The 24,760-nt window shown below is 47.9% G+C and overlaps 1 protein-coding gene and 1 non-coding gene across 3 annotated transcripts in view; one reads left to right on the top strand and one right to left on the bottom strand.

Annotated features, from left to right (window-relative positions):
- The window catches only part of LOC137435504 (ADP-ribosylation factor 6), a 32,013-nt gene extending 17,243 nt beyond the window's left edge, over positions 1-14,770 (top strand). The window contains exon 3 of one of the 2 annotated variants that reach the window (XM_078784222.1): positions 13,488-14,770. In XM_078784222.1, coding sequence (XP_078640348.1) covers positions 13,488-13,607 — 120 coding nt within the window. In that variant the 3' untranslated portion in view covers positions 13,608-14,770. Of the gene's footprint in view, positions 1-13,482 lie in introns of both variants that reach the window. The other variant, XM_078784221.1, reaches the window with a different exon arrangement.
- Positions 14,771-22,817: 8,047 nt separating this feature from the next.
- LOC137435851 (U4 spliceosomal RNA) lies at positions 22,818-22,958 on the bottom strand. The gene has a single exon (XR_010986146.1). It is a non-coding gene; the product is annotated as a U4 spliceosomal RNA (small nuclear RNA).
- Positions 22,959-24,760: the final 1,802 nt, after the last annotated feature.

The following is a 24,760-nucleotide window of genomic DNA, read 5'->3' as shown; positions in this document are numbered from 1 at the left end:
ATGAGAGAGGGAAGCACACAAGTACAACATTTGAGAGCAGGGACATCGGGAGATCTGTGGGAGAGGGTTTGGGGGGAGGAGGCATGGAAAAAGGGGGGGGGGGGAGACGTAAAAAAACAACATGGACACTGCTTGGACTTCCAGGAAAGAAGTCGGTATTTAAATAAGTGGATCTGGGGTGAATTAACAGGGGTAGAAAAGATCAAGGTTTTGGATGGGGGAACATCAGAGATGGTGGTGAACAGCTGTTTTAAAGACCTGGAGGGAGGAGTGGGATTGAAGAGAGTGAGGAGGGAGTTTGTTCCAGAGGCGGAGGAAAAGAGGAATGAAGGAGTGAAGGTGAAAAGACAGTCTTGTTTTGGCAGTTTAACAATAAGAGGGTTGCAGGCAGATCTTGTGCGACCTGTAGGAATATTTGCGGGACAGAGCACAGACACAGTGGGGGAGCTAGACCGGATAGGAGTCGGTAGAAGACAGAAAGACCACCAACCTGCCTGCGGTGAGTGAGTGAAAGGCCCTCACAGTTAGCTTCATCGTGGGAGATTCCAATGATTCTGAAAGCTTTGGTTTCAACAGCGTGAAGCCGAGCTAGGTCTGAGGCAGGAGCACCAGCCCAGGGGGAAGAGCAGTATTCCATTGAGCTGCGGATGAAAGCCTTGTATGTGGTGAGGAGCTCAGGTGTGCCAAGGAAGGACTTCACACGACGGAGGGTGCCCAGTTGGCAACTGGCTTTGGAGGCCAGATTTGAAATGTGGTTTTCCCAAGAAAGATCATGGCAGATAGTGAGACCAAAAATCTTGAGTGACAGAACTTCTTGGAGAGGATTGTTGAGAAAATAGATGGGAGGGTTGTCTAGTCGGTCTTTTCGGAGAGACACAGTAAGAGTGTGAGATTTGTCAGGATTGAAAGACATGTTCCACTTGTTTGACCGGTCTGTGATTTTTGTCCAGGTCTGCAGAGAGTGAGGAGGCTGCAGACTGCCGATCTGAGGGATGAGGTATGGAGCGGCAGAGAGTTGTCATCAGCAAAGAGATAGAGAGGATTTTACAGAGTCGGAGAGATCATTGATGAAGACCAGAAAAAGCACAGGGCCCAGAACCTACACATAATACCACATAATGTCAAAGTGGAATTTATTTTTTTGTTTAGAAATTTTTACGAATTTATTAAAAAATGAAATACAGAAATATATAATTTACATAAGTATTCAACCTCCTGAGTCAATACTTCGTAGAAGCACCTTTGGCAGTGGCTACAGTTTTGAGTCTTCTTGGATATGTTTGTAACAGCTTTGCACATTTGGATTTGGGGAGTTTTTTCCCCATTCTTCCTTGCAGATTTGCTCATGCTGTGTCAAGTTGGATGGGGAGCATCCGTCAAGAACAATCTTGAAGATTCTCAATGGGATTCAAGTCTGAGCTTTGGCTGGGCCACTCAAGGACTTTCACGTTCTTGTTTTTGAAGCCATTCCTCTGTTGCTCTGGCTGTATACTTGGGGTTATTGTCCTGTTGGAACGTAAATCTTTGCCGCAGTCCAAGGTCTTTTGCACTCTGAAGCAGGTTCTCCTTAAGGATTTTACGGTATTTAGCTACATACATTGTTCCCTCTATCCATACAAGTCTCCAAGTCCCTGCTGCTGAAAAGCATCCCCATAGCATGATGCTGCCACCACCATGCTCCACGATAGGGATAGTGTTAGATTGGTCCTGAGCTGTGCTCACTTTCTGCCAGACGAAGCGCTTTGCATTCAGGCCAAAGAGTTCAATTTCCATCTCATCAGACCAGAGAATCTTTTGCCTCGTGCTCTGAGTCTCTCATATGCCTTTTTGCAAACGCCAGGAATGCTGTCATTTCTCAGGAGTAGTTTCCATCTGGCCATTCTCCCAGAAATCCGAGATGTGTAAAGTGCTGCAGAGACTGTTGCCCAGTTGCTCAGTTTGGTCATGGCCAGCACTTGGAAGAGTCTCGGTAGTTCTATTTTCTTTCCATTTCCTTGTGATAGAACTTACTGTGCTCTTCGGAACTTTCAACATTCTATAAATTGTTTTATGCCCTTCCCCGGATCTATGCCTCCTCACAATTCTATCTCGAATTTCTACGGACAGTTCCTTGGACTTCATGGTAGAGTTTCTGCTCTGACATGCACTGTCAACTGTGGGACCTTATATAGAAAGGTGTAGCGGTTACCGGAAGCATACACAATCACCTTGCACCGGCCGATGACGCAACCGGTGAGCGGTTACTTGTCCGGACTCGCCCGGACGTGTCCAGACTTGCCTTTCCCGGGCGAACACTTGACTTGCATACCATGCCCCGTTGAGAGGCGTGGCTTACCTAGTTGCATACCACGCCCCGCCTGAGAGGCGTAGCTTTTGTGTGTTGAACTTGACTTATAAATTGCCGCCCGTTCGATCGGCTGATTCAGTGCTTTTGAGTTGAGCTAGAAATAAATAGCTCAGTGAAACTTCGTTCCTGGTGTCGTCCATTTTGTCCGGCTTTATCGTGAGAGCATAGCTCCACAATTGGTGACCCCTTTTCAAGAACACGGCGATGGAGTCATCTGAAGCTTTGAAGCTCCCTGGCTTTTGGGAATCGCACGCAGCCATCTGGTTCGCCCAAGCGGATTCTCAATTCGCCCTGCGGAACATTACAGAGGACACAACGCGCTACCACCATGTGGTCTCCGCGCTCAACGCCTCCACTGCCGCCCGGGTCCTGAGCTTCCTACAGAACCCGCCGAACACCGACAAATACGGTGCGCTCAAAGGCCTACTCCTCGGTGCGTTTGGACTCACGGAGACCGAACGCGCGCGACAACTGCTCGACCTCCCGGAGCTGGGTGAGGCCCGTCCATCCGAACGCATGGACCACATGCTTGCTCTACTCGGCGACCACAGCCCAGATTTCCTCTTCCGCGAGCTGTTCCTCCGGCAGCTACCCGGGCAGGTACGATTAGCTTTGGCTAATTCGCCCATCACGGACCCTCGCGCCCTGGCCAAGGAGGCCGATAAATTTTTCTCAGCCAGGCGACACGTCGGAGCGTCCACCTGGAACCCTGGGCCGACCGAGGCAATGCCCGCGCCACAACCGGCGCCACCACCGGCCGAGTTAGCACCACTGGCGGCAGCGGCCGCCGCGATGCCCCGTCGACCGAACCCGACGTGACCGCCGGAGCCTCCACCAGAGCGGACCATGTGCTACTACCATGCCAGGTTCGGGCAGAAGGCCAGAACGTGCCGCCCACCGTGCACTTTTGGCAGGTCGGGAAACGACCAGGCCGGCGCTCGCTGCCTGCCATGAGCGTCGGCCATTCAGGCAGCCTTCTGTTTATTATGGACACAGCGTATGGGCGGCGTTTTTTGTGTGACACCGGCGCTCAGCTGAGCGTGATACCCGCCTCGGTGCAGGACAAACAGGCCGCGCTTTGCGGCCCCGCCTTGGTCGCCGCAAACGGCTCCTCCATCCGCACGTTCGGGTTCGCGCAGCGTCGCATTCTGCTTCGGGGGCCAGCGCTTCAGATGGGACTTCATCACGGCGAACGTACCCATGGCCTTTCTGGGTGCAGGTTTTCTTTGCGCGCATGGCCTTTTGGTTGACGTCAAACGGCATCGGCTCATCAACGCAGAGACCTTCAGCTCGCTCGCTTGCTCATTGAGCGGTTCCGCACCAACCAAGCTAGCCTGCGCTCTCCCGGCCGCGGACGATTTCACCCGCCTACTCGCCGAGTTTCCCGCCCTCACGCAGTCGACGTTTTCGGCCGTCGCCGTCAAACACGGCGTCGAACACCACATCCCGACCACAGGTCCACCGGTCTACGCCAGGGCTCGTCGCCTCGACCCGGCCAAACTCTCCGTGGCGAAGGCGGAATTCGATGCGCTGGAGCGATTGGGCATTGTGCGGCGCTCGAATAGCGCGTGGGCCTCGCCCCTGCACATCGTGCCCAAACCGGGTGGCGGATGGCGACCATGCGTCGATTACCTTCGCCTCAACGACGCCACCACCCCCGACCGCTACCCGATACCACATATACAGGACTTTTCCGCCCGTTTGGCGGGGCGGGTGATCTTTTCCAAGGTCGACCTCATTCGGGGCTACCACCAGGTACCCGTCCGGCCGGCCGACGTGCCGAAGACGGCGGTAATTACACCTTTTGGCCTCTTCGAGTTCCTTCGCATGCCGTTCGGCCTTAAGGACGCGGCCCAGGCCTTCCAACGGCTGATGCACAGCGTGCTGCGCGACCTCACCTTCCTTTTCGTCTACTTGGATGACATTCTCGTCGCCAGCACTTCCCGGGCGGAGCACCTCATACACCTGCGCATGCTTTTTGAGCGCCTCGGCCAGCACGGCCTCATCATCAACCCGGCGAAATGCCAGTTTGGCGTAACGGCCGTCGACTTCCTGGGGCACCGCATCACGAAGCGCGGGGCCGTTCCGCTGCCGACCAAGGTGGAGGCAGTCACAAGTTTCCCGCGCCCCTGCTCCATCAAGGCCCTACAGGATTTTTTGGGAATGGTAAATTTCTACCACCGGTTCGTGCCTCGTGCCGCCCAACTCATGCGCCCCCTGTACGAAGCCCTCCGGGGCAAGCCGGCCAAGCACGACGTCGCCTGGACCAAAGAGATGGACGAGGTGTTCACGGGCGCTAAGCTGGCCTTCGCCAACGTGACCATGCTGGCGCACCCGGCGCTCGACGCACCTATCGCCCTCACCATGGATGCTTCCGACTACGCGGTGGGCACCGTGCATGAACAGTGGGTGAACGGGGCTTGGCAACCGCTGGCCTTCTTCAGCCGACAGCTTCGCCCTAACGAGCGCAAGTATAGCGCTTTCGACCGCGAGCTCCTCGGCCTTTACCTGGCCGTTCACCACTTCCGCCATCTTTTGGAGGGCCGCCCGTTCATGGCGTTTGTGGACCACAAACCCCTGGTCTTCGCCATGGCCAAGGTTACGGAGCCGTGGTCGGCGCGCCAGCAGCGCCACCTCTCCGCCGTGTCCGAATTTACGACGGACATCCGGCACGTCGCGGGCAACGACAACACTGTGGCCGATTGCCTCTCCCGGTCCGGCGCGAACGCCGTCCACCTGGGTGTGGATTTCGCCCGCATGGTAGCCGACCAGACCGCCGACCCCACGGTGCAAGCCCTCCGGACAGCCGACACAGGCCTGCGGTTGGCCGACGTCCCCTTCGAAGACACAGGCACTGTTCTCCTGTGCGACGTTTCCCTGGGCCAACCTCGCCCCATCGTGCCCACCGGATGGCAGCGGCACATTTTTGACGCCCTCCACGGCCTTTCCCACCCAGGCCGGAAAGCATCGCAGAAGCTCGTGGCAGCGAAATTCGTCTGGCACGGGCTCCGTAAAGACGTCCGTGACTGGGCCAATGCCTGTGTCACCTGCCAGCGCGCGAAGGTCCACCGGCACACCCAGGGCCGTTGGCACCATTTGACATGCCCGTGCGGCGCTTCGACCACGTCAATGTGGACCTGGTGGGACCCCTTCCCTCCTCGCGGGGCTTCACCCACCTCCTCACGATGGTGGACAGGACCACCAGGTGGCCGGAGGCCGTCCCGCTGGCATCAACAACAGCCGCCGACGTGGCGCAGGCCTTCATTGGCACCTGGATTGCCCGTTTTGGTGCCCCCTCGGACATCTCCTCCGACAGAGGCCCGCAATCCACCTCCGAGCTTTGGGAGGTTGCCCTGGTTGCCCAGGCCTTGGGGGTCAAGCTTCACCGCACCACGGCCTACCACCCCCAAGCCAACGGCTTGTGCGAGCGGTTCCACCACTCGATGAAGGCCGCTCTCAGGGCCAGCCTCCAGGATGACGGTTGGGCCGACAGGCTCCCGTGGGTCCTATTGGGCCTCCGAACGGCCCCTAAAGAGGACCTCCAGGCTTCAACCGCCGAGCTGGTCTACGGCCAGCCACTGCGCGTGCCGGGCGAGTTCATCCCTGACGCCACCGGCCCCTGATCCGCGGCTCGCCAACGCTCGGTCCTCCAAGAGGCCGCCAGGAGATTCGCCCCCGTGCCCACATCCCATCACGGCTGCCCCCAACCCCACGTCCCCCCAGCACTTCGCACTGCGGAGTACGTTTTTATCCGCAACGACGCACACCGGGGACCGCTCCGGCCACCGTACGATGGACCTTTCAGGGTCCTGAAGAGGGACGACAAGTCGTTCATCGTGGACATCGGCGGCAAACCAGACCACATCTCCGTGGACCGCCTCAAATCGGCCCATTTGGACAGGGACCAACCTCCACGGTTGGCCCTTCCTCCACAGCGGGGCCGTCCCCTGTCAACCAAGCCCCCTGCCCGACCATGCGCCGCCAGGCCACCTACCACCCCCACACAAATCACCAGGGGTCGTTTCGGCCGGGTCATCAAGACCCCCCTCAAACTGACTCTCAAGTCAAGCAAGTTAATTCTGGGGGGCGCATGTAGCGGTTACCGGAAGCCTACACAATCACCTTGCACCGGCCGATGACGCAACCGGCGAGCGGTTACTTGTCCGGACTCGCCCGGACGTGTCCAGACTTGCCTTTCCCGGGCGAACACTTGACTTGCATACCACGCCCCGTTGAGAGGCGTGGCTTACCTAGTTGCATACCACGCCCCGCCTGGGAGGCGTAGCTTTTTTGTGTTGAACTTCACTTATAAATTGCCGCCCGTTCGATCGGCTGATTCAGTTCTTTTGAGTTGAGCTAGAAATAAATAGCTCAGTGAAACTTCGTTCCTGGTGTCGTCCATTTTGTCCGGCTTTATCGTGAGAGCATAGCTCCACAAAGGTGTGTTTCTTTGTAAATCACGTCCAATCAATTGAATTTGCCACAGGTGGACTCCAATCAGGTTGTAGAGACATCCCGAAGATGATCAAAGGAAATTGGATGCACCGGAGCTTAATTTGGAGTGTTATAGCAAAGGGGTTGAATACTTATTGATGAAAGACGTTTCAGCTTTTCATTGCACGGTTCGCAACACTTTCAGAAGTGTCGGGAACCGTGCAGAGTGTGTGCGTCAGGAACCGTGCAGAATGAGTGCCAGGGAACCGTGCAGAGAGTGCGTCGGGAACCATGCAGAGCAAGTGCCAGGGAACCATGCAGAGCGAGTGCGTCACGACATTTTGTGTAAGCACGTCGTGATCTCGTGCAGGGTCAAGTGAGTGTTGTGCACACGTGCGCCAAGAGAGTCCAATAACATGTGCACAGCCAATGGAATCCAAGGCGATGAGTAATGCAGGCATGTACTGGGGCCTTCGTACATGCCTGCATATGCCTGCAAGCTTGGTGTTGGCTTAGCGGCTAGGGTGCCAGCTTAGGATCCTAGGATCCTGGGTTCGAATCCCGGTAGATCGCTGAATTAACGCCAGGGGGTTGACTCAGCCTGTCATCCTTCCGAGGTCGGCTAATTGAGTACCAGTTCACTGGTAATTCCCCGTTTGTCGTAAAAGGCGACAAACAGGGTTGGCGGCAGGAAGGGCATCCGGCTGTAAAACATTGCTTCAAAAAGGGGACCAACAACAACAAACAACAACAACCACGGTGCCCGAAAAAGGCCAACCCCCGCTTTACGGGGAAAAATGGCCTCTAAAGGTGGGTACTGAGGCCTGTGAGAGGGTCCGACCAAGAAAAGAGCACACGTGTACTACCGACAGAGTCAGCCAAGAGCGAGAATAATGCAGGCCCGTGCTGGGTGAACCCGGCAGAGATAGTAATGCCGAAACGTACGAGGTCAACAATGTCCAAAAACCAAGAGAGAATAATGCAGGCACGTGCTGAGTGAGGCCAGCAAAAATGAGAGAGAGAAATGCATGTGTTGAGGCCTGTGGTCCAGGGCCAAGAGAGAGAGAGAGATAAAACGTGTGCCAGACATTTTGTCAGGGCCCTGGCAAGGGGTGGGGCACTGGGGCTGCTGTTCGAGGGTGTCTGGGCTCCCGATTGATGGAGCCCGTCACTCCGCCCTCACAAGCTCCCCTGAAGTTCCTCAGGCCCTGATTGGTGGGTTTGAAAAGTACCCTGTCCACAAAATGTTGTTGCAGGCATCCACTCTTGAGGCCTTTGGCCTGTCTTCTGTCCTTCAAGACTTTAAATCAACAACTGTGGATGCAATCCTGGTGCATCTGCCTGGCTAATTATCCCTTATGAGTGGAGGGCCTGTGTTTCCTTCCCCAACGCATAAAGACATACAACAACAACAGGCATTTAAAGGCCATTTTCCCTGCTAGAGTGGGGGTTAGCCTTGCGGTCCCCATGACAATCCTCTCCATTTTGCCCTATTTTCTGCATCTCTCCTTGTTAACCCCCTTGCCCGCATTTCTTCTTCCACCATCTTTAGCCAAGTCTTTCTCGGTCTTCCCCGTCCTCTACTTCCTTCTACATTCATTTCCATCACTCTTCTCACCCAGTCACTTTCATCCTTCCTCAACACATGACCAAACCATCTCAACCTGTTTCTCTTCACAGCATCAATCACAAGCTTTATTCCCATCATCTTTCGCAATTCATCATTTGTCTTCCAACACATAAAGACATACAAACCCGAAATAAAGGGGAAGAGGCTAAGATAATGTTCTGCTATTAAATAACTATTCTAAGGGACCTGTATGGTGGTTGCCATTACTTTTTAGTGGTTTACCAAAACTGCAACTATTTAAAACATTTTCAATATACAGTACAGTGCAGTATAATAAATACTTCATTGTAATGGCATGCAAGAAACATGTCAACTTGTCAACGATATGTGGGCTGAGTTTACTTGGGTACTGCGGATGGGTGTGGGTGAATTGACTTGGATTATGGGGTTGTGTGTGGGTGAAAATTGACTTGGGTAGTGAGGATGTGTGGCAGTGAATTGAATTGGGTAGTGGGGATGTGTAGGGCTGAGTTGACTTAGTGTAGTGAGGATGCATGGTGGTGAATTGAATTGGGTAGTGGGGATGTGTCGGGCTGAGTTGACTTAGTGTAGTGAGGATGCATGGCAGTGAATTGAATTGGGTAGTGGGGATGTGTCGGGCTGGGTTGACTTAGTGTAGTGAGGATGCATGGCAGTGAATTGAATTGGGTAGTGGGGATGTGTGGCAGTGAATTGAATTGGGTAGTGGGGATGTGTAGGGCTGAGTTGACTTAGTGTAGTGAGGATGCATGGTGGTGAATTGAATTGGGTAGTGGGGATGTGTCGGGCTGGGTTGACTTAGTGTAGTGAGGATGCATGGCAGTGAATTGAATTGGGTAGTGGGGATGTGTCGGGCTGAGTTGACTCAGGTAGTGAGGATGTTTGGGGGTGAATGACTAGGGTAGTTCACCAAAAGAGCAAATGTTATTATGTATACGTTTGGACTTTGGGAGGATACTATAAGGAATATTTTCCAGGTAGGGTGCATATATGGATTAGAGGGATGCAGGGGGGAAGGAAGAAGGAATGAGGAAGGAAGGTTTTTCTTCCATGAAATTGGAGATGCCAGGCAGAATTGTACCATTATTTAGAAATAAAAGAGGAGTTGAGAAGGAAAGAAAGAGGGCGTGGGAAATGAACAATGACATATAGCATGGGAAATGAACATGGCAATAGTAACAATCTGCAAAAAATGAATTGTGTGGCCTGGCATTCAAGATCATTCTCAACCACTCTCGTATTCAGGTCTTCCCCAAAATGTAATCAATTCTTCCTTCTCACACCCCCAACCTGTCCACCAAGTTTATTCCGAATCCGTCCACAACTTTTTGAGATATCATGTTATAAATCGCTTTTGGGCCTATTACTCAATGGTGAAGAATCACTTCATAAATTATATTATCTGGATCTTGAATGTGGCAAGAAAAAGATATGGATTGAATGTGGCAAGAAAAAGACATGGATTGAATGTGGCAAGAAAAAGACATGGATTGAATGTGGAAAGAAAAAGACATGGATTGAATGTGGCAAGAAAAAGACATGGATTGAATGTGGAAAGAAAAAGACATGGATTGAATGTGGAAAGAAAAAGATATGGATTGAATGTGGAAAGAAAAAGACATGGATTGAATGTGGAAAGAAAAAGACACGGATTGAATGTGGAAAGAAAAAGACATGGATTGAATGTGGAAAGAAAAAGACATGGATTGAATGTGGAAAGAAAAAGACATGGATTGAATGTGGAAAGAAAAAGATATGGATTGAATGTGGCAAGAAAAATACATGGATTGAATGTGGAAAGAAAAAGACATGGATTGAATGTGGAAAGAAAAAGACATGGATTGAATGTGGCAAGAAAAATACATGGATTGAATGTGGCAAGAAAAAGATATGGATCGAATGTGGAAAGAAAAAGACATGGATTGAATGTGGCAAGAAAAAGACATGGATTGAATGTGGCAAGAAAAAGACATGGATTGAATGTGGCAAGAAAAAGATATGGATTGAATGTGGCAAGAAAAAGATATGGATTGAATGTGGCAAGAAAAAGACATGGATTGAATGTGGCAAGAAAAAGACATGGATTGAATGTGGCAAGAAAAAGACATGGATTGAATGTGGCAAGAAAAAGACATGGATTGAATGTGGCAAGAAAAAGACATGGATTGAATGTGGCAAGAAAAAGAAATGGATTGAATGTGGCAAGAAAAAGACATGGATTAAATGTGGCAAGAAAAAGATATGGATTGAATGTGGCAAGAAAAAGACATCGATTGAATGTGGCAAGAAAAAGATATGGATTGAATGTGGCAAGAAAAATACATGGATTGAATGTGGAAAGAAAAAGACATGGATTGAATGTGGCAGGAAAAAGACATGCATTGAATGTGGCAAGAAAAAGATATGGATTGAATGTGGCAAGAAAAAGACATGGATTGAATGTGGCAAGAAAAAGACATGGATTGAATGTGGCAAGAAAAAGACATGGATTGAATGTGGAAAGAAAAAGATATGGATTGAATGTGGCAAGAAAAAGACATGGATTGAATGTGGCAAGAAAAAGATATGGATTGAATGTGGCAAGAAAAAGATATGGATTGAATGTGGCAAGAAAAAGACATGGATTGAATGTGGCAAGAAAAAGATATGGATTGAATGTGGCAAGAAAAAGACGTGGATTGAATGTGGCAAGAAAAAGATATGGATTGAATATGGCAAGAAAAAGATATGGATTGAATGTGGCAAGAAAAAGATATGGATTGAATGTGGCAAGAAAAAGATATGGATTGAATGTGGCAAGAAAAAGACATGGATTGAATGTGGCAAGAAAAAGACGGATTGAATGTGGCAAGAAAAAGACATGGATTGAATGTGGCAAGAAAAAGACATGGATTGAATGTGGCAAGAAAAAGATATGGATTGAATGTGGCAAGAAAAAGACATGGATTGAATGTGGCAAGAAAAAGATATGGATTGAATGTGGCAAGAAAAAGACATGGATTGAATGTGACAAGATAAAGACGGATTGAATGTGGCAAGAAAAAGACATGGATTGAATGTGGCAAGAAAAAGATATGGATTGAATGTGGCAAGAAAAAGACATGGATTGAATGTGGCAAGAAAAAGATATGGATTGAATGTGGCAAGAAAAAGACATGGATTGAATGTGGCAAGAAAAAGACATGGATTGAATGTGGCAAGAAAAAGACATGGATTGAATGTGGCAAGAAAAAGACATGGATTGAATGTGGCAAGAAAAAGATATGGATTGACTGTGGCAAGAAAAAGATATGGATTGAATGTGGAAAGAAAAAGATATGGATTGAATGTGGCAAGAAAAAGACATGGATTGAATGTGGCAAGAAAAAGACATGGATTGAATGTGGCAAGAAAAAGATATGGATTGAATGTGGCAAGAAAAAGGCATGGATTGAATGTGGCAAGAAAAAGATATGGATTGACTGTGGCAAGAAAAAGATATGGATTGAATGTGGAAAGAAAAAGATATGGATTGAATGTGGCAAGAAAAAGACATGGATTGAATGTGGCAAGAAAAAGACATGGATTGAATGTGGCAAGAAAAAGATATGGATTGACTGTGGCAAGAAAAAGATATGGATTGAATGTGGAAAGAAAAAGATATGGATTGAATGTGGCAAGAAAAAGACATGGATTGAATGTGGCAAGAAAAAGACATGGATTGAATGTGGCAAGAAAAAGATATGGATTGAATGTGGCAAGAAAAAGGCATGGATTGAATGTGGCAAGAAAAAGATATGGATTGACTGTGGCAAGAAAAAGATATGGATTGAATGTGGAAAGAAAAAGATATGGATTGAATGTGGCAAGTAAAAGACATGGATTGAATGTGGCAAGAAAAAGACATGGATTGAATGTGGCAAGAAAAAGACATGGATTGAATGTGGCAAGAAAAAGACATGGATTGAATGTGGCAAGAAAAAGATATGGATTGAATGTGGCAAGAAAAAAACATGGAATGTTTGGGTAGATCCATAACTGCACAAAACTGATGCAATGGATCGATTCATATTGAGGAATGCCATCATTCAACCAACGTAAAATGTTGTAGAACGTTTGTTTGGAAAATGTTTGTTGTAGTCAGTGTAGTAAGTTGTATTACGAGTAGAAGTAGTAGACATAGTAGTAGTAGTAGTAGTAGTAGACATAGTAGTAGCAGTAGTAATAGTAGTAGACATAGTAGTAGCAGACAAAGTGGTAGTAGAAGGTGTAGCTGATGATGAACTCACAAAATGTTTAACCATAGTAGACATAGTAGTAGCAGTAGTAGTAGTAGTAGACATAGTAGTAGCAGACAAAGTGGTAGTAGAAGGTGTAGCTGATGATGAACTCACAAAATGTTTAACCACCGAAACCGTAGAGCGTACGGCCCTGGCGCTTCAAAGCGTACACCACATCCATGGCAGTAACGGTCTTTCGCTTTGCGTGCTCCGTGTAGGTGACAGCATCGCGGAGCACATTTTCCAGGAACACCTTGAGAACTCCACGGGTTTCCTCGTAGATGAGACCCGAGATGCGCTTTACTCCACCACGGCGAGCAAGGCGACGAATAGCAGGCTTTGTGATTCCCTGGATGTTATCACGCAGTACCTTGCGATGACGTTTAGCACCTCCTTTGCCGAGACCTTTTCCACCTTTACCACGTCCAGACATGACGACACCGTTTGATTCCAAAACAAATTGACGCAATCGACGAGCGTTCTTGATCTTGTGTCTATATAGAAGGTGTAGCAGTTGTAGACATAGTAGTCGTAGATATAGTAGTCGTAGTAGCAGTCGTCCTAGACATAGTAATAGTAGAAATAGTAGTAGTAGATATAGTAGTAGTATGGTAGTGGACATAGTAGTAATAGTAGACAAAGTGGTAGTAGTAGTAGTAGTTGTAGCAGTAGTAGACAGAGTAGAAGTAGATATGGTAGTAGTAGCAGTCATCCTAGACATGGTAGAAGTAGCAATAGTGGTAGTCGTAATAGTTGTAGTGGACATAGTAGTAGTCGTAGTAGTAACGTGCAAGTTTGTTTTCAAGCTGTCGTCTTTTTCTATTTTTCTGGAGTGCAGGAAAAGCTTGAACTGGAAACCATCCGAGATCGTCCCTGGCACATCGTGGGCACGAGTGCGGTCTCTGGGGAGGGACTCGATGAAGCCTTGGCCTGGCTCCACACCAATTATGGCTCATGATGTTATGCGATGGCTTCATTCATTACCTGTTGACATTTCATGATCCGAACAGGAAACGACATGTGACCCCAATTCGTCTAACTCGATTCTCTTTTTTTTCTCGCCATCTTGAGCCAATATCAAGTTCTATTCAGCAAAACTTCTAATTTTGTTTACCCGAGATATATTTAAATACGAGAGATGTCTGGTTAAGGTATTTTATCCTTATTTTTGTCAGTCATTCTCAAATCTCAAGCGTATTCAAGTTCACGGACGTACATTTTGAGATCATGAAGGCTTTTTGCCACTGATTATAAAAATGTAAAGTGAGATATTCCGAAGAAGACATGATTTTCATTTCTTCTGGATTGGATTTGTCAACAAAATTGTCATTTCTGGACATGGATTGTCAACAAAATTGTCATATCTGGACATGGATTGTCAACAAAATTGTCATATCTGGACATGGATTGTCAACAAAATTGTCATTTCTGGACATGGATTGTCAACAAAATTGTCATTTCTGGACATGGATTGTCAACAAAATTGTCATATCTGGACATGGATTGTCAACAAAATTGTCATTTCTGGACATGGATTGTCAACAAAATTGTCATTTCTGGACATGGATTGTCAACAAAATTGTCATATCTGGACATGGATTGTCAACAAAATTGTCATTTCTGGACATGGATTGTCAACAAAATTGTCATTTCTGGACATGGATTGTCAACAAAATTGTCATATCTGGACATGGATTGTCAACAAAATTGTCATTTCTGGACATGGATTGTCAACAAAATTGTCATTTCTGGACATGGATTGTCAACAAAATTGTCATTTCTGGACATGGATTGTCAACAAAATTGTCATATCTGGACATGGATTGTCAACAAAATTGTCATTTCTGGACATGGATTGTCGACAAAATTGTCATTTCTGGACATGGATTGTCAACAAAATTGTCATATCTGGACATGGATTGTCAACAAAATTGTCATATCTGGGTAAATTTCCTTTTGCTTCCCTTGTTGCATTTTGCATGAACTATTTACAGATTTGAGTAAAAAAATAAAATAAAAATCACTATTCTTAGTTAATCCTTCAAATTGGAAGTATTAAATGCTTAATTTTGCAGTAAATATGATGCCATTGTTGAATAAATTTGATATTTGTATGTTAAACGAAGTTGGTATGTCAATTCATTGACTTAAACCAGTCGACAACAAAAAGCCCGGAGTCGTTGACTCGTTGTACTTTTTGTTTCATTTGAGTTTTTCTTTTTTTTAACATTTGTATGAAGCAATTTAGGGTCAGGGTGGAATTAAATGACAGAGGGAACTAGAACGGTACTCGGTAGAGCGCGTACCTCCACTAGGCTGAACAGTTCACGTTTTGTATCCCCTGATAGGCCGGATCTGCATCCTGACCTGAACCAAAACCATCTCATCCACCAAGTTTTGTCATAATCCATCCATAACTTTTTGAAATATCATTGGTTTATATCATTTTAGCCCCATCTCTCCATGATGAAGAATCACTTGAAAAATAAAAAAATTCTTGCATCCGGATCCAGATTCAGATCTTTACCAAAATTTAAATATTTAGTCCTTGCTACACACCCAACCAGTTCGCCAAATTTCGTCCAAATCCGTTTACAACTTTTTGAGATATCATGCTATATATCGGTTTTAGCCCTATAACTCAATAGAGAACAAGAAAGAGCAATCAGAGATTGCAAACCCCAGCCAGGATGTATTTTCCATTGGTTTTTTAGACTTTTGTGTTAAAACAAATATGATGGCCGAACCACGTGACCGATGACGTCATCATTTTTTTTCCCGATCTAATATATTCCTAGATTATGCTCAAGAAATTTCATCTTGATCGGATGAAGTTTTCTACTTGTCGAATTTTGACGTCATAATGGAGGCACCTATGACATCATCATTAACATATTTTATTCCCCATGGAGAGTTATTTACAATGAGCCATGTCTCAATTTTTTCTATTCAGCACTTTCGGAGATATAGAGGTGCAAAGTTTTTCGATTTTTCCAAGATGGCGGCCGAACCACGTGACCTATGACGTCATAATTATTATTTAAAAATTATACAGGTGGAGTTGCACCAACGGTGAAAATTTCCTGTCAATCGGACCAACGGTTGCAGAGAAAATCATATTTATTCTGTGCAGACAAACAAACAGACAAACAAACGGACTCAAATGCAATATCCTCTTCTCTGGCGAGGGTAAAACAACAACAATAAAACAACAGGCATTTTAAGGCCATTTCCCCTGCTAGAGTGGGGGTTAGCCTTGCGGTCCCCATGACAATCTTCTCCATTTGCCCTATTTTCTGCATCTCCCCTTGTTAAACCCTTTGCCCACATTTCTTCTTCCACCATCTTTAGCCAAGTCTTTCTCGGTCTTCCCCGTCCTCTACTTCCTTCTACATTCATTTCCATCACTCTTCTCAACCAGTCACTTTCATCCTTCCTCAACACATGACCAAACCATCTCAACCTGTTCCTCTTCACAGCATCAATCACAAGCTCTATTATCATCATCTTTCGCAATTCATCATTTGTCTTCCTTTCTCTCAACGATACTCCACACATCCACCAAACCATTCGCATTTCCAGCCTTCGTTGCTGCTCTGCGTTCATTACCCATGTCTCGCTCCCATAAATCATAACACTTCTCACATATGCAGCATACACCTTTCCCTTCAGCTTCAACGACACTCCCCTCCTTCTTAGCACGCCACTCAGTTCCCAAAAGTTCTTCCATGCACATCTCACTCCAGCAACCGTTGCCGAGTCTGATCCACCTTCTCCATTCAGCATGTCTCCGATGTAGCAAAATGTTTTCACACCTTCCAGCTTCACGCCGCCTCCAAGATCCAACTCAACATTTACTCCATCTGCAGCTCCCTCTGTGCACACCTTACACTTGAATGTTGCTGCCACACTGGTTAATGACCCTCTCAAACCACTACATTTTTGATGAACCCACTCAGCGCACATTGTACATTGAATGGAATTCACCCCGACACCCTTCCTGCACACAGCACACGGCCACTTCCCAGTTCTTTCCACCTCACCACATGCTTTACCACTTGCCATCACCTTCGTTTTTCCGATATTCACCTTCAGACCTTTTGTCTCCATACATTCCTTCCACTTGTTCATCTTCTCCTTCAGTCCATCCATACTTTCTGCAATCAACACCAGATCACCTGCATACAACAACTCCCACGGTAAACCCTCCTTTACGTTCTGAGCCAGCACCTCCATCACAGCTACAAATAGTAGTGGACTTAGTACCGACCCCTGATGCACTCCCACCTTCACCTCAATAATAATTAATAGTAATAATCACTCAAAAATTCTCAGATCCAGATGCGGGTTCGAATCGTCACCGAAATGTAATCAATTGCTCCATGTCACATACCCAACCTCTCCACCAAATTTCGTCCGAATCCGTTCACAACTTTTTGAGATATCCTGTTCCCAAATAAACAGACAGGAATGAAAACAGGTAACCAGAGGTGTGTTCATGACGTTCTCGTTAGGGTTTTTAATGTGACCAATCTCTGCTCATATGATGATGCTCAAGGAGCACGTCGTGGGCCAGACATGTCGATCCGGGGGTACAATCGGTGCGGATGACAACAGCCTGAAGTCCATCAAATAGCCGGAGCTCTACGCACAAGCGGACCAGGTTATCGTGTATTGTTCCTTTTCCACAATGCACCATGTAGTGTATGAAGAGGAACATTCTCGCAATATAAGAATCAACAGGTAGTTGCGTCTGATGACCTGTTCTGTGAAGGAGATACCGACGGCACCAGGGGCGTCTCCAGTGGACTGTTTGATGATGGTGTGCGGCGCACAGGATGTTACCTGGTCAACTGCTCTGTCCAAGTCAAGAACGTAGAAATAGCGGCGAATCGTGAAACTAAGTTGGTTATGGGTCTGGTGGACCATTTGGATATGTCGTGCCGTTGGTAGGCCATTAAGCAATTATTGAAGTGGGACTTTTTTTTTTTGTATACAAGATCGAGGCTCGTGTAAGAGCTAACATTGATCACAAAAAGACAAACTGACACATAAAACATATAATAAAGGGAGTGGGAGATAAGATGGGGAGAGATGGGGAAGCACACAAGTACAACATTTGAGAGCAGGGACATCGGGAGATCTGTGGGAGGGAGAGGGCTTGGGGGGAGGCGGCATGGGAAGGGGGCGCAGGGGGGTGGGAGAGGTATAAAACATATGGACACTGCTAGAACTTGTATGAAAGCGACGTTGCAACAAAGCGGGGTTGCATCAAAGCGTGTCCAATGAAAGCGGGGTTGCATCAAAGCGTGTCCAATGAAAGCGGGGTTGTATCAAAGTGGGGTTGTATGAACGCAGGGTTGTATCAAAGTGGGATTGTATGAAAGCGGGGTTGTATCAAAGTGTGTCTCATGAAAGCGGGGTTGTATGAAAGCGGGGTTGTATCAAAGTGTGTCCGATGAAAGCAGGGTTGTATCAAAGTGGGGTTGTATGAAAGCAGGGTTGCATCAAAGTGGGGTTGTATCAAAGCATGTCCAATCAAAGTGGGGTTGTATCAAAGTGGGGTTGTATGAAAGCAGGGTTGCATCAAAGTGGGGTTGTATGAAAGCGTGTCCAATCAAAGTGGGGTTGTATGAAAGCGTGTCCAATCAAAGTGGGGTTGTATCAAAGTGGGATTGTATGAAAGCGGGGTTGTGTCAAAGTGTGTCCGATGAAAGCGGGGTTGTATGAAAGTGGGGTTGTATCAAAGCGTGTCCAATCAAAGTGGGGTTGCATCAAAGTGGGGTTGTATGAAAGCGGGGTTGTATGAAAGCGTGTCCAATCAAAGTGGGGTTGTATGAAAGTGGGGTTGTATGAAAGTGTGTCCAATCAAAGTGGGGTTGTATGAAAGCGTGTCCAATCAAAGTGGGGTTGTATCAAAGTGGGGTTGTATGAAAGCGGGGTTATATCAAAGTGTGTCCCATGAAAGCGGGGTTGTGTGAAAGCGGGGTTGTATGAAAGTGTGTCCAATCAAAGTGGGGTTGTATGAAAGTGGGGTTGTATGAAAGTGGGGTTGTATGAAAGTGTGTCCAATCAAAGTGGGGTTGTATGAAAGCGTGTCCAATCAAAGTGGGGTTGTATCAAAGTGGGGTTGTATGAAAGCGGGGTTGTATCAAAGTGTGTCTGATGAAAGCGAGGTTGTGTGAAAGCGGGGTTGTATGACAGCAGGGTTGTATCAAAGTGTGTTCAATGAAAGTGGGATTGTATGAAAGTGGGATTGTATGAAAGTGGGGTAGTATCAAAGCATGTCCAATGAAACTGGGGTTGTATCAAAGTGGGGTTGAATGAAAGCAGGGTTGTATCAAAGCGTGTCCAATGAAACCGGGGTTGTATCAAAGTGGGGTTGTATGAAAGTGGGGTTGTTTCAAAGTATGTCCGATGAAAGTGAGGTTGTATCAAAGCGTGTCCAATGAAACCGGGATTGTATCAAAGTGGGGTTGAATGAAAGCAGGGTTGTATCAATGCGTGTCCAATGAAACCGGCGTTGTATCAAAGTGAGGTTGAATGAAAGCAGGGTTGTATCAAAGCGTGTCCAATGTAACCGGGGTTGTATCAAAGTGGGGTTGTATGAAAGTGGGGTTGTTTCAAAGTGTGTCCGATGAAAGTGGAGTTGTATGAAAGCGGAGTTGTATCAAAGTGTGTCCAATGAAACCGGGGTTGTATCAAAGTGGGGTTGAATGAAAGCAGGGTTGTATCAAAGTGTGTCCGATGAAAGTGGGGTTGTATGAAAGCGGAGTTGTATCAAAGTGTGTCCAATGAAACCGGGTTTGTATCAAAGTGGGGTTGAATGAAAGCGGGGTTGTATGAAAGCGGGGTTGTATCAAAGTGTGTCCAATGAAACCGGGGTTGTATCAAAGTGGGGTTGAATGAAAGCAGGGTTGTATCAAAGCGTGTCCGATGAAAGTGGAGTTATATGAAATCGGGGTTGTATCAAAGTGTGTCCGAAGAAAGTGGAGTTGTTTGAAAGCAGGGTTGTATCAAAGTGTGTCCGATGAAAGAGGGGTTGTATGAAAGCGGCGTTGTATCAAAGTGTGTCCGATGAAAGTGGGGTTGGATGAAAGCGGGGTTGTTTCAAAGCGTGTCCAATGAAAGCAGGGTTGTATCAAAGTGGGGTTGTATGAAAGCAGGGTTGCATCAAAGTGGGGCTTCATCAAAGCGGGGTTGTATCAAGGTGGGGTTGTATGAAAGCAGGGTTTCATCAAAGTGGGGCTTCATCAAAGTGGGGTTTCATCAAAGCGGGGTTGTATGAAAGCGGAGTTGTATCAAAGTGTGTCCAATGAAACCGGGGTTGTATCAAAGTGGGGTTGAATGAAAGCAGGGTTGTATCAAAGTGTGTCCGATGAAAGTGGGGTTGTATGAAAGCGGAGTTGTATCAAAGTGTGTCCAATGAAACCGGGTTTGTATCAAAGTGGGGTTGAATGAAAGCGGGGTTGTATGAAAGCGGGGTTGTATCAAAGTGTGTCCAATGAAACCGGGGTTGTATCAAAGTGGGGTTGAATGAAAGCAGGGTTGTATCAAAGCGTGTCCGATGAAAGTGGAGTTATATGAAATCGGGGTTGTATCAAAGTGTGTCCGAAGAAAGTGGAGTTGTTTGAAAGCAGGGTTGTATCAAAGTGTGTCCGATGAAAGAGGGGTTGTATGAAAGCGGAGTTGTATCAAAGTGTGTCCGATGAAAGTGGGGTTGGATGAAAGCGGGGTTGTTTCAAAGCGTGTCCAATGAAAGCAGGGTTGTATCAAAGTGGGGTTGTATGAAAGCAGGGTTGCATCAAAGTGGGGCTTCATCAAAGCGGGGTTGTATCAAGGTGGGGTTGTATGAAAGCAGGGTTTCATCAAAGTGGGGCTTCATCAAAGTGGGGTTTCATCAAAGCGGGGTTGTATCAAAGTGGGGTTGTATGAAAGAGGAGTTGTATCAAAGTGTGTCCGATGAAAGTGGGGTTGAATGAAAGCGGGGTTGTATCAAATTGGGGTTGTATGAAAGTGGGGTAGTATCAAAGTGTGTCCAATGAAAACGGGGTTGTATCAAAGTGGGGTTGAATGAAAGCAGGGTTGCATCAAAGCGTGTCCAATGAAACCGGGGTTGTATCAAAGTGGGGTTGTATGAAAGCGGGGTTGTATCAAAGTGTGTCCAATGAAACCGGGGTTGTATCAAAGTGGCGTTGTATGAAAGCAGGGTTGTATCAAAGTGTGTCCGATGAAAGTGGGGTTGTATGAAAGCGGAGTTGTATCAAAGTGTGTCTGATGAAAGTGTGGTTGTATGAAAGCGGGGTTGTATTAACGCGTGTCCAATGAAATCAGGGTTGTATGAAAGCAGGGTTTCATCAAAGCGGGGTTTCATCAAAGCGGGGTTGTATCAAAGTGGGGTTGTATGAAAGCAGGGTTTCATCAAAGTGGGGCTTCATCAAAGCGGGGTTTCATCAAAGTGGGGTTTCATCAAAGTGGGGTTGTATCTAAGCATGTCCAATGAAAGTGGGGTTTCATCAAAGTGGGGTTTCATCAAAGCGGGATTTCATCAAAGTGGGGTTGTATCAAAGCGGGATTTCATCAAAGTGGGGTGGTATCAAAGTGGGGTGGTATCAGGGTGGGGTGGTATCAGGATGGGGTAGTATCAAGTGGGTGGTATCAAAGTGGGGTGGTATCAAAGTGGGTGGTATCAAAGTGGGTGGTATCAAAGAGGATGTTATCAAAGTGGGTGGTATCAAAGTGGGTGGCATCAAAGTGGGGTGGTATCAAAGTGGGGTGGTGTGATGGTATCAAAGTGGATGGTATCAAAGTGGGGTGGTATCAAAATGGGTGGTATCAAAGTGGGGTGGTATAAAAGTGGGTGGTATCAAAGTGGGTGGTATCAAAGTGGGGTGGTATCAAAGTGGGGTGGTGTGGTGGTATCAAAGTGGGGTGGTATCAAAGTGGGTGGTATCAAAGTGGGTGGTATCAAAGTGGGGTGGTATCAAAGTGGGTGGTATCAAAGTGGGTGGTGTCAAAGTGGGTGGTATCAAAGTGGGTGGTATCAAAGTGGGGTGGTATCAAAGTGGGGTGGTATCAAAGTGGGGTGGTATCAAAGTGGGGTGGTATCAAAGTGGGTGGTATCAAAGTGGGGTGGTATCAAAGTGGGTGGTATCAAAGTGGGGTGGTATCAAAGTGGGTGGTATCAAAGTGGGGTGGTATCAAAGTGGGTGGTATCAAAGTGGGGTGGTATCAAAGTGGGGTGGTATCAAAGTGGGGTGGTATCAAAGTGGGTGGTATCAAAGTGGGGTGGTATCAAAGTGGGTGGTATCAAAGTGGGGTGGTATCAAAGTGGGTGGTATCAAAGTGGGGTGGTATCAAAGGGGGGTGGTATCAAAGTGGGGTGGTATCAAAGTGGGGTGGTATCAAAGTGGGTGGTATCAAAGTGGGGTGGTATCAAAGTGGGTGGTATCAAAGTGGGGTGGTATCAAAGTGGGGTGGTATCAAAGTGGGGTGGTATCAAAGTGGGGTGGTATCAAAATGGGTGGTATCAAAGTGGGGTGGTATCAAAGTGGGGTGGTATCAAAGTGGGGTGGTATCAAAGTGGGAAGGTGGAGGAAACTGGTCATCACTGCCAGCCGTTATAAAGTGGTAGTTTTAGTTATATTTATAACTTTACTCACATCAAGAAATTAAAAAAATTAATAAACTACGGGGCCCTATTTATTACGTCCGCACCCCGGGGTGGTTACCCCCACCTCGCCCCCTCTTGGCACCCTGCAGGTGAGCTGTTTGGTAAAATTCGACACGAACCAACAGGTGGCGACATCGCTGAGAACTCTGAACCTCCTCGATGTAAAGTGGATTCCATAAAACATTCCAACTTGAACCTTAAACTTTACACTGCAAATAAAGAAGAAGAGTCCAGGCATGCATATTCCCACTGAGCCGTTTTTGGTAGTTTTGCAATCTAAATTTCACATAAAGCAAACTTTGATTTTTAAAAATAAATTAAACATTATTATATTATAAAATGTACAACGGTACTGTGACGTATCTGCGCAATTAAAGGGTAAAAGGCAGGAGATGCGCACGTTTTATTCCACGCGGGAAAGCCACTGCGCATGCGCATCAGTCACTTTATACATGCGCAATGGCAGGTAAATCTGTTATTGGTTTCAAAATGGAGCTCCCGGAAGAGCCGTCAAAAATTGCCAACGCCGACCATATTTCAGGTCGTCACGGCGGGGTATTGGGAAAAGTTTTCAATTAGCAATAATCGCGCCTCGGGTAAACCTCATTGGCTACGATACTGCCACTGCGCAAAGCTAGCGAGTACCCTCACGTGGGTTGGTTATTCACTACGACCATTCTCACTCTAATGGTGTCTGTGTATAACCTTCATCAAACTACCTTTACCTTTGTTATATTAAATAAACTCGAATCTTGTAATTATTCTCTCTTTATTCTCGGGATTGTTTCACTTCGAGTCGATCCCGATAAAAAAAAAATTGTTTGTACGGAAAGTACAAATCAGACACTCATTCAGTACTCCGTGTACGTGGGGGCGTGGCCTGGGAGAAGCTTAACGGTGATTGGTCGAATCAAATCAAGGTCCCACCTCCGAACTCCTCCCACTGATCTCTTAAACTGACTGGATATTATTTTCATTCATCAGTAAAATTCCAGCTTGTGCGTCGATAAACTGCACGAACAGACAAGGAAGAGGAAGTGCGAACGGCATTGATGAGGCCCGATAATTGAAATTAATTGCAGCGGGAGAAGTTGTCGGAAGAGACTGTTGAATGTAGGTACGACAGATGTGAAGGAACTGCGCTCCAACGCGAGTCGAAAGAATTGACGCGACCAAAGACGGAATTCGTCCGAGTTGCTTTATTGAAACAAAACAGCTCAGGTATTCTGACAAGCCCGTTTATCGGGCAGCAATATATATACACATTTATGCCGGGGCGTTTGCCTGGGAAAAGCTATACCGGGCATGCCCGGGTGTCAAGGGCGAGCCTTGGAAAGGCGAGTCTGGACCTGCCCGGGCGTGTTTGGCTGCGGCCTGGCAAGTCGAGGCTGGGCGTGCCCAGGCGCTCTGGACGAGCACTGGAAAGGCGATAGCGGGCATGCCCGGACGCTCTGGGCGAGCCCTGGAAAGGCGATAGCGGGCATGCCCAGACGCTCTGGGCGAGCCCTGGAAAGGCGATAGCGGGCATGCCCGGACGCTCTGGGCGAGCCCTGGAAAGGCGAGAGCGGGCATGCCCGGGAAAGACGAGACCGGGCGTGCCCGGGAGGTTCGGGCGTGCCCGGGAACAGTGAGTCCGGGCATGCCCGGGAGAGGCGCGTCTGGCCGTGTTCTGGCCGGTGCAAGGCGATTGTGTGCATCCAGCGGTAACCGCTACACACGCCCCTCCAGAATCGACCTGCACCGGCAGGGTCAATTTAAGGGGGGTCCGGATGACCCGGCCGAAGCGACCCCTGGAGGGTCGTGGGGAGGGGTCCGACGTGGTGGTGGGTGGTCGAGCGGGGGGAACTGTGGACGGGGGGCGGCCTCGCCGCGGAGGAAGGGCCAACCGTGGTGGTCGGTCGACGTCCATGTGCGCCAGTTTGAGGCGGTCCACAGAAATCCGGTCCGGCCGGCCGCCGAAGTCGACGATGAAAGACTTGTCGCCCCGTCGCAGGACCCGGAAGGGCCCGTCGTACGGCGGCCGGAGTGGCCCCCGGTGCACGTCATGACGCACAAAGACGTACTCCGCTGTGCGAAGCGCCGGGGGGACGTAGGACTGGGGGCCACCGTGGCGGGACGTCGGCACGGGGGCAAATCGTCGGGCGGCCTCCTGGAGGTCCGAGCGCTGGCGAGCGGCGGACCAGGGACTGGTAGCGTCGGGCACGAATTCGCCCGGGACGCGGAGCGGCTGGCCGTAGACGAGCTCGGCGGCGGACGCCTGGAGGTCTTCCTTGGGGGCCGTGCGAAGGCCCAAAAGGACCCACGGCAGCCGGTCGGCCCAACCGTCGTCCTGAAGGCCGGCCATGAGTGCGGCCTTCATGGAGCAGTGAAACCGCTCACACAACCCGTTGGCTTGGGGGTGGTAGGCCGTGGTGCGGTGCAGCGTGACCCCCAACGAA

The sequence above is a fragment of the Myxine glutinosa genome, chromosome 9, assembly GCF_964187855.1.
Source record: "Myxine glutinosa chromosome 9, kmMyxGlut1.1, whole genome shotgun sequence".
Classification (NCBI taxonomy): Eukaryota; Metazoa; Chordata; class Myxini; order Myxiniformes; family Myxinidae; genus Myxine; species Myxine glutinosa.
The sequence above is the reverse complement of the archived record's forward strand: the minus strand, read 5'-3'. Positions and strand labels throughout refer to the sequence as shown.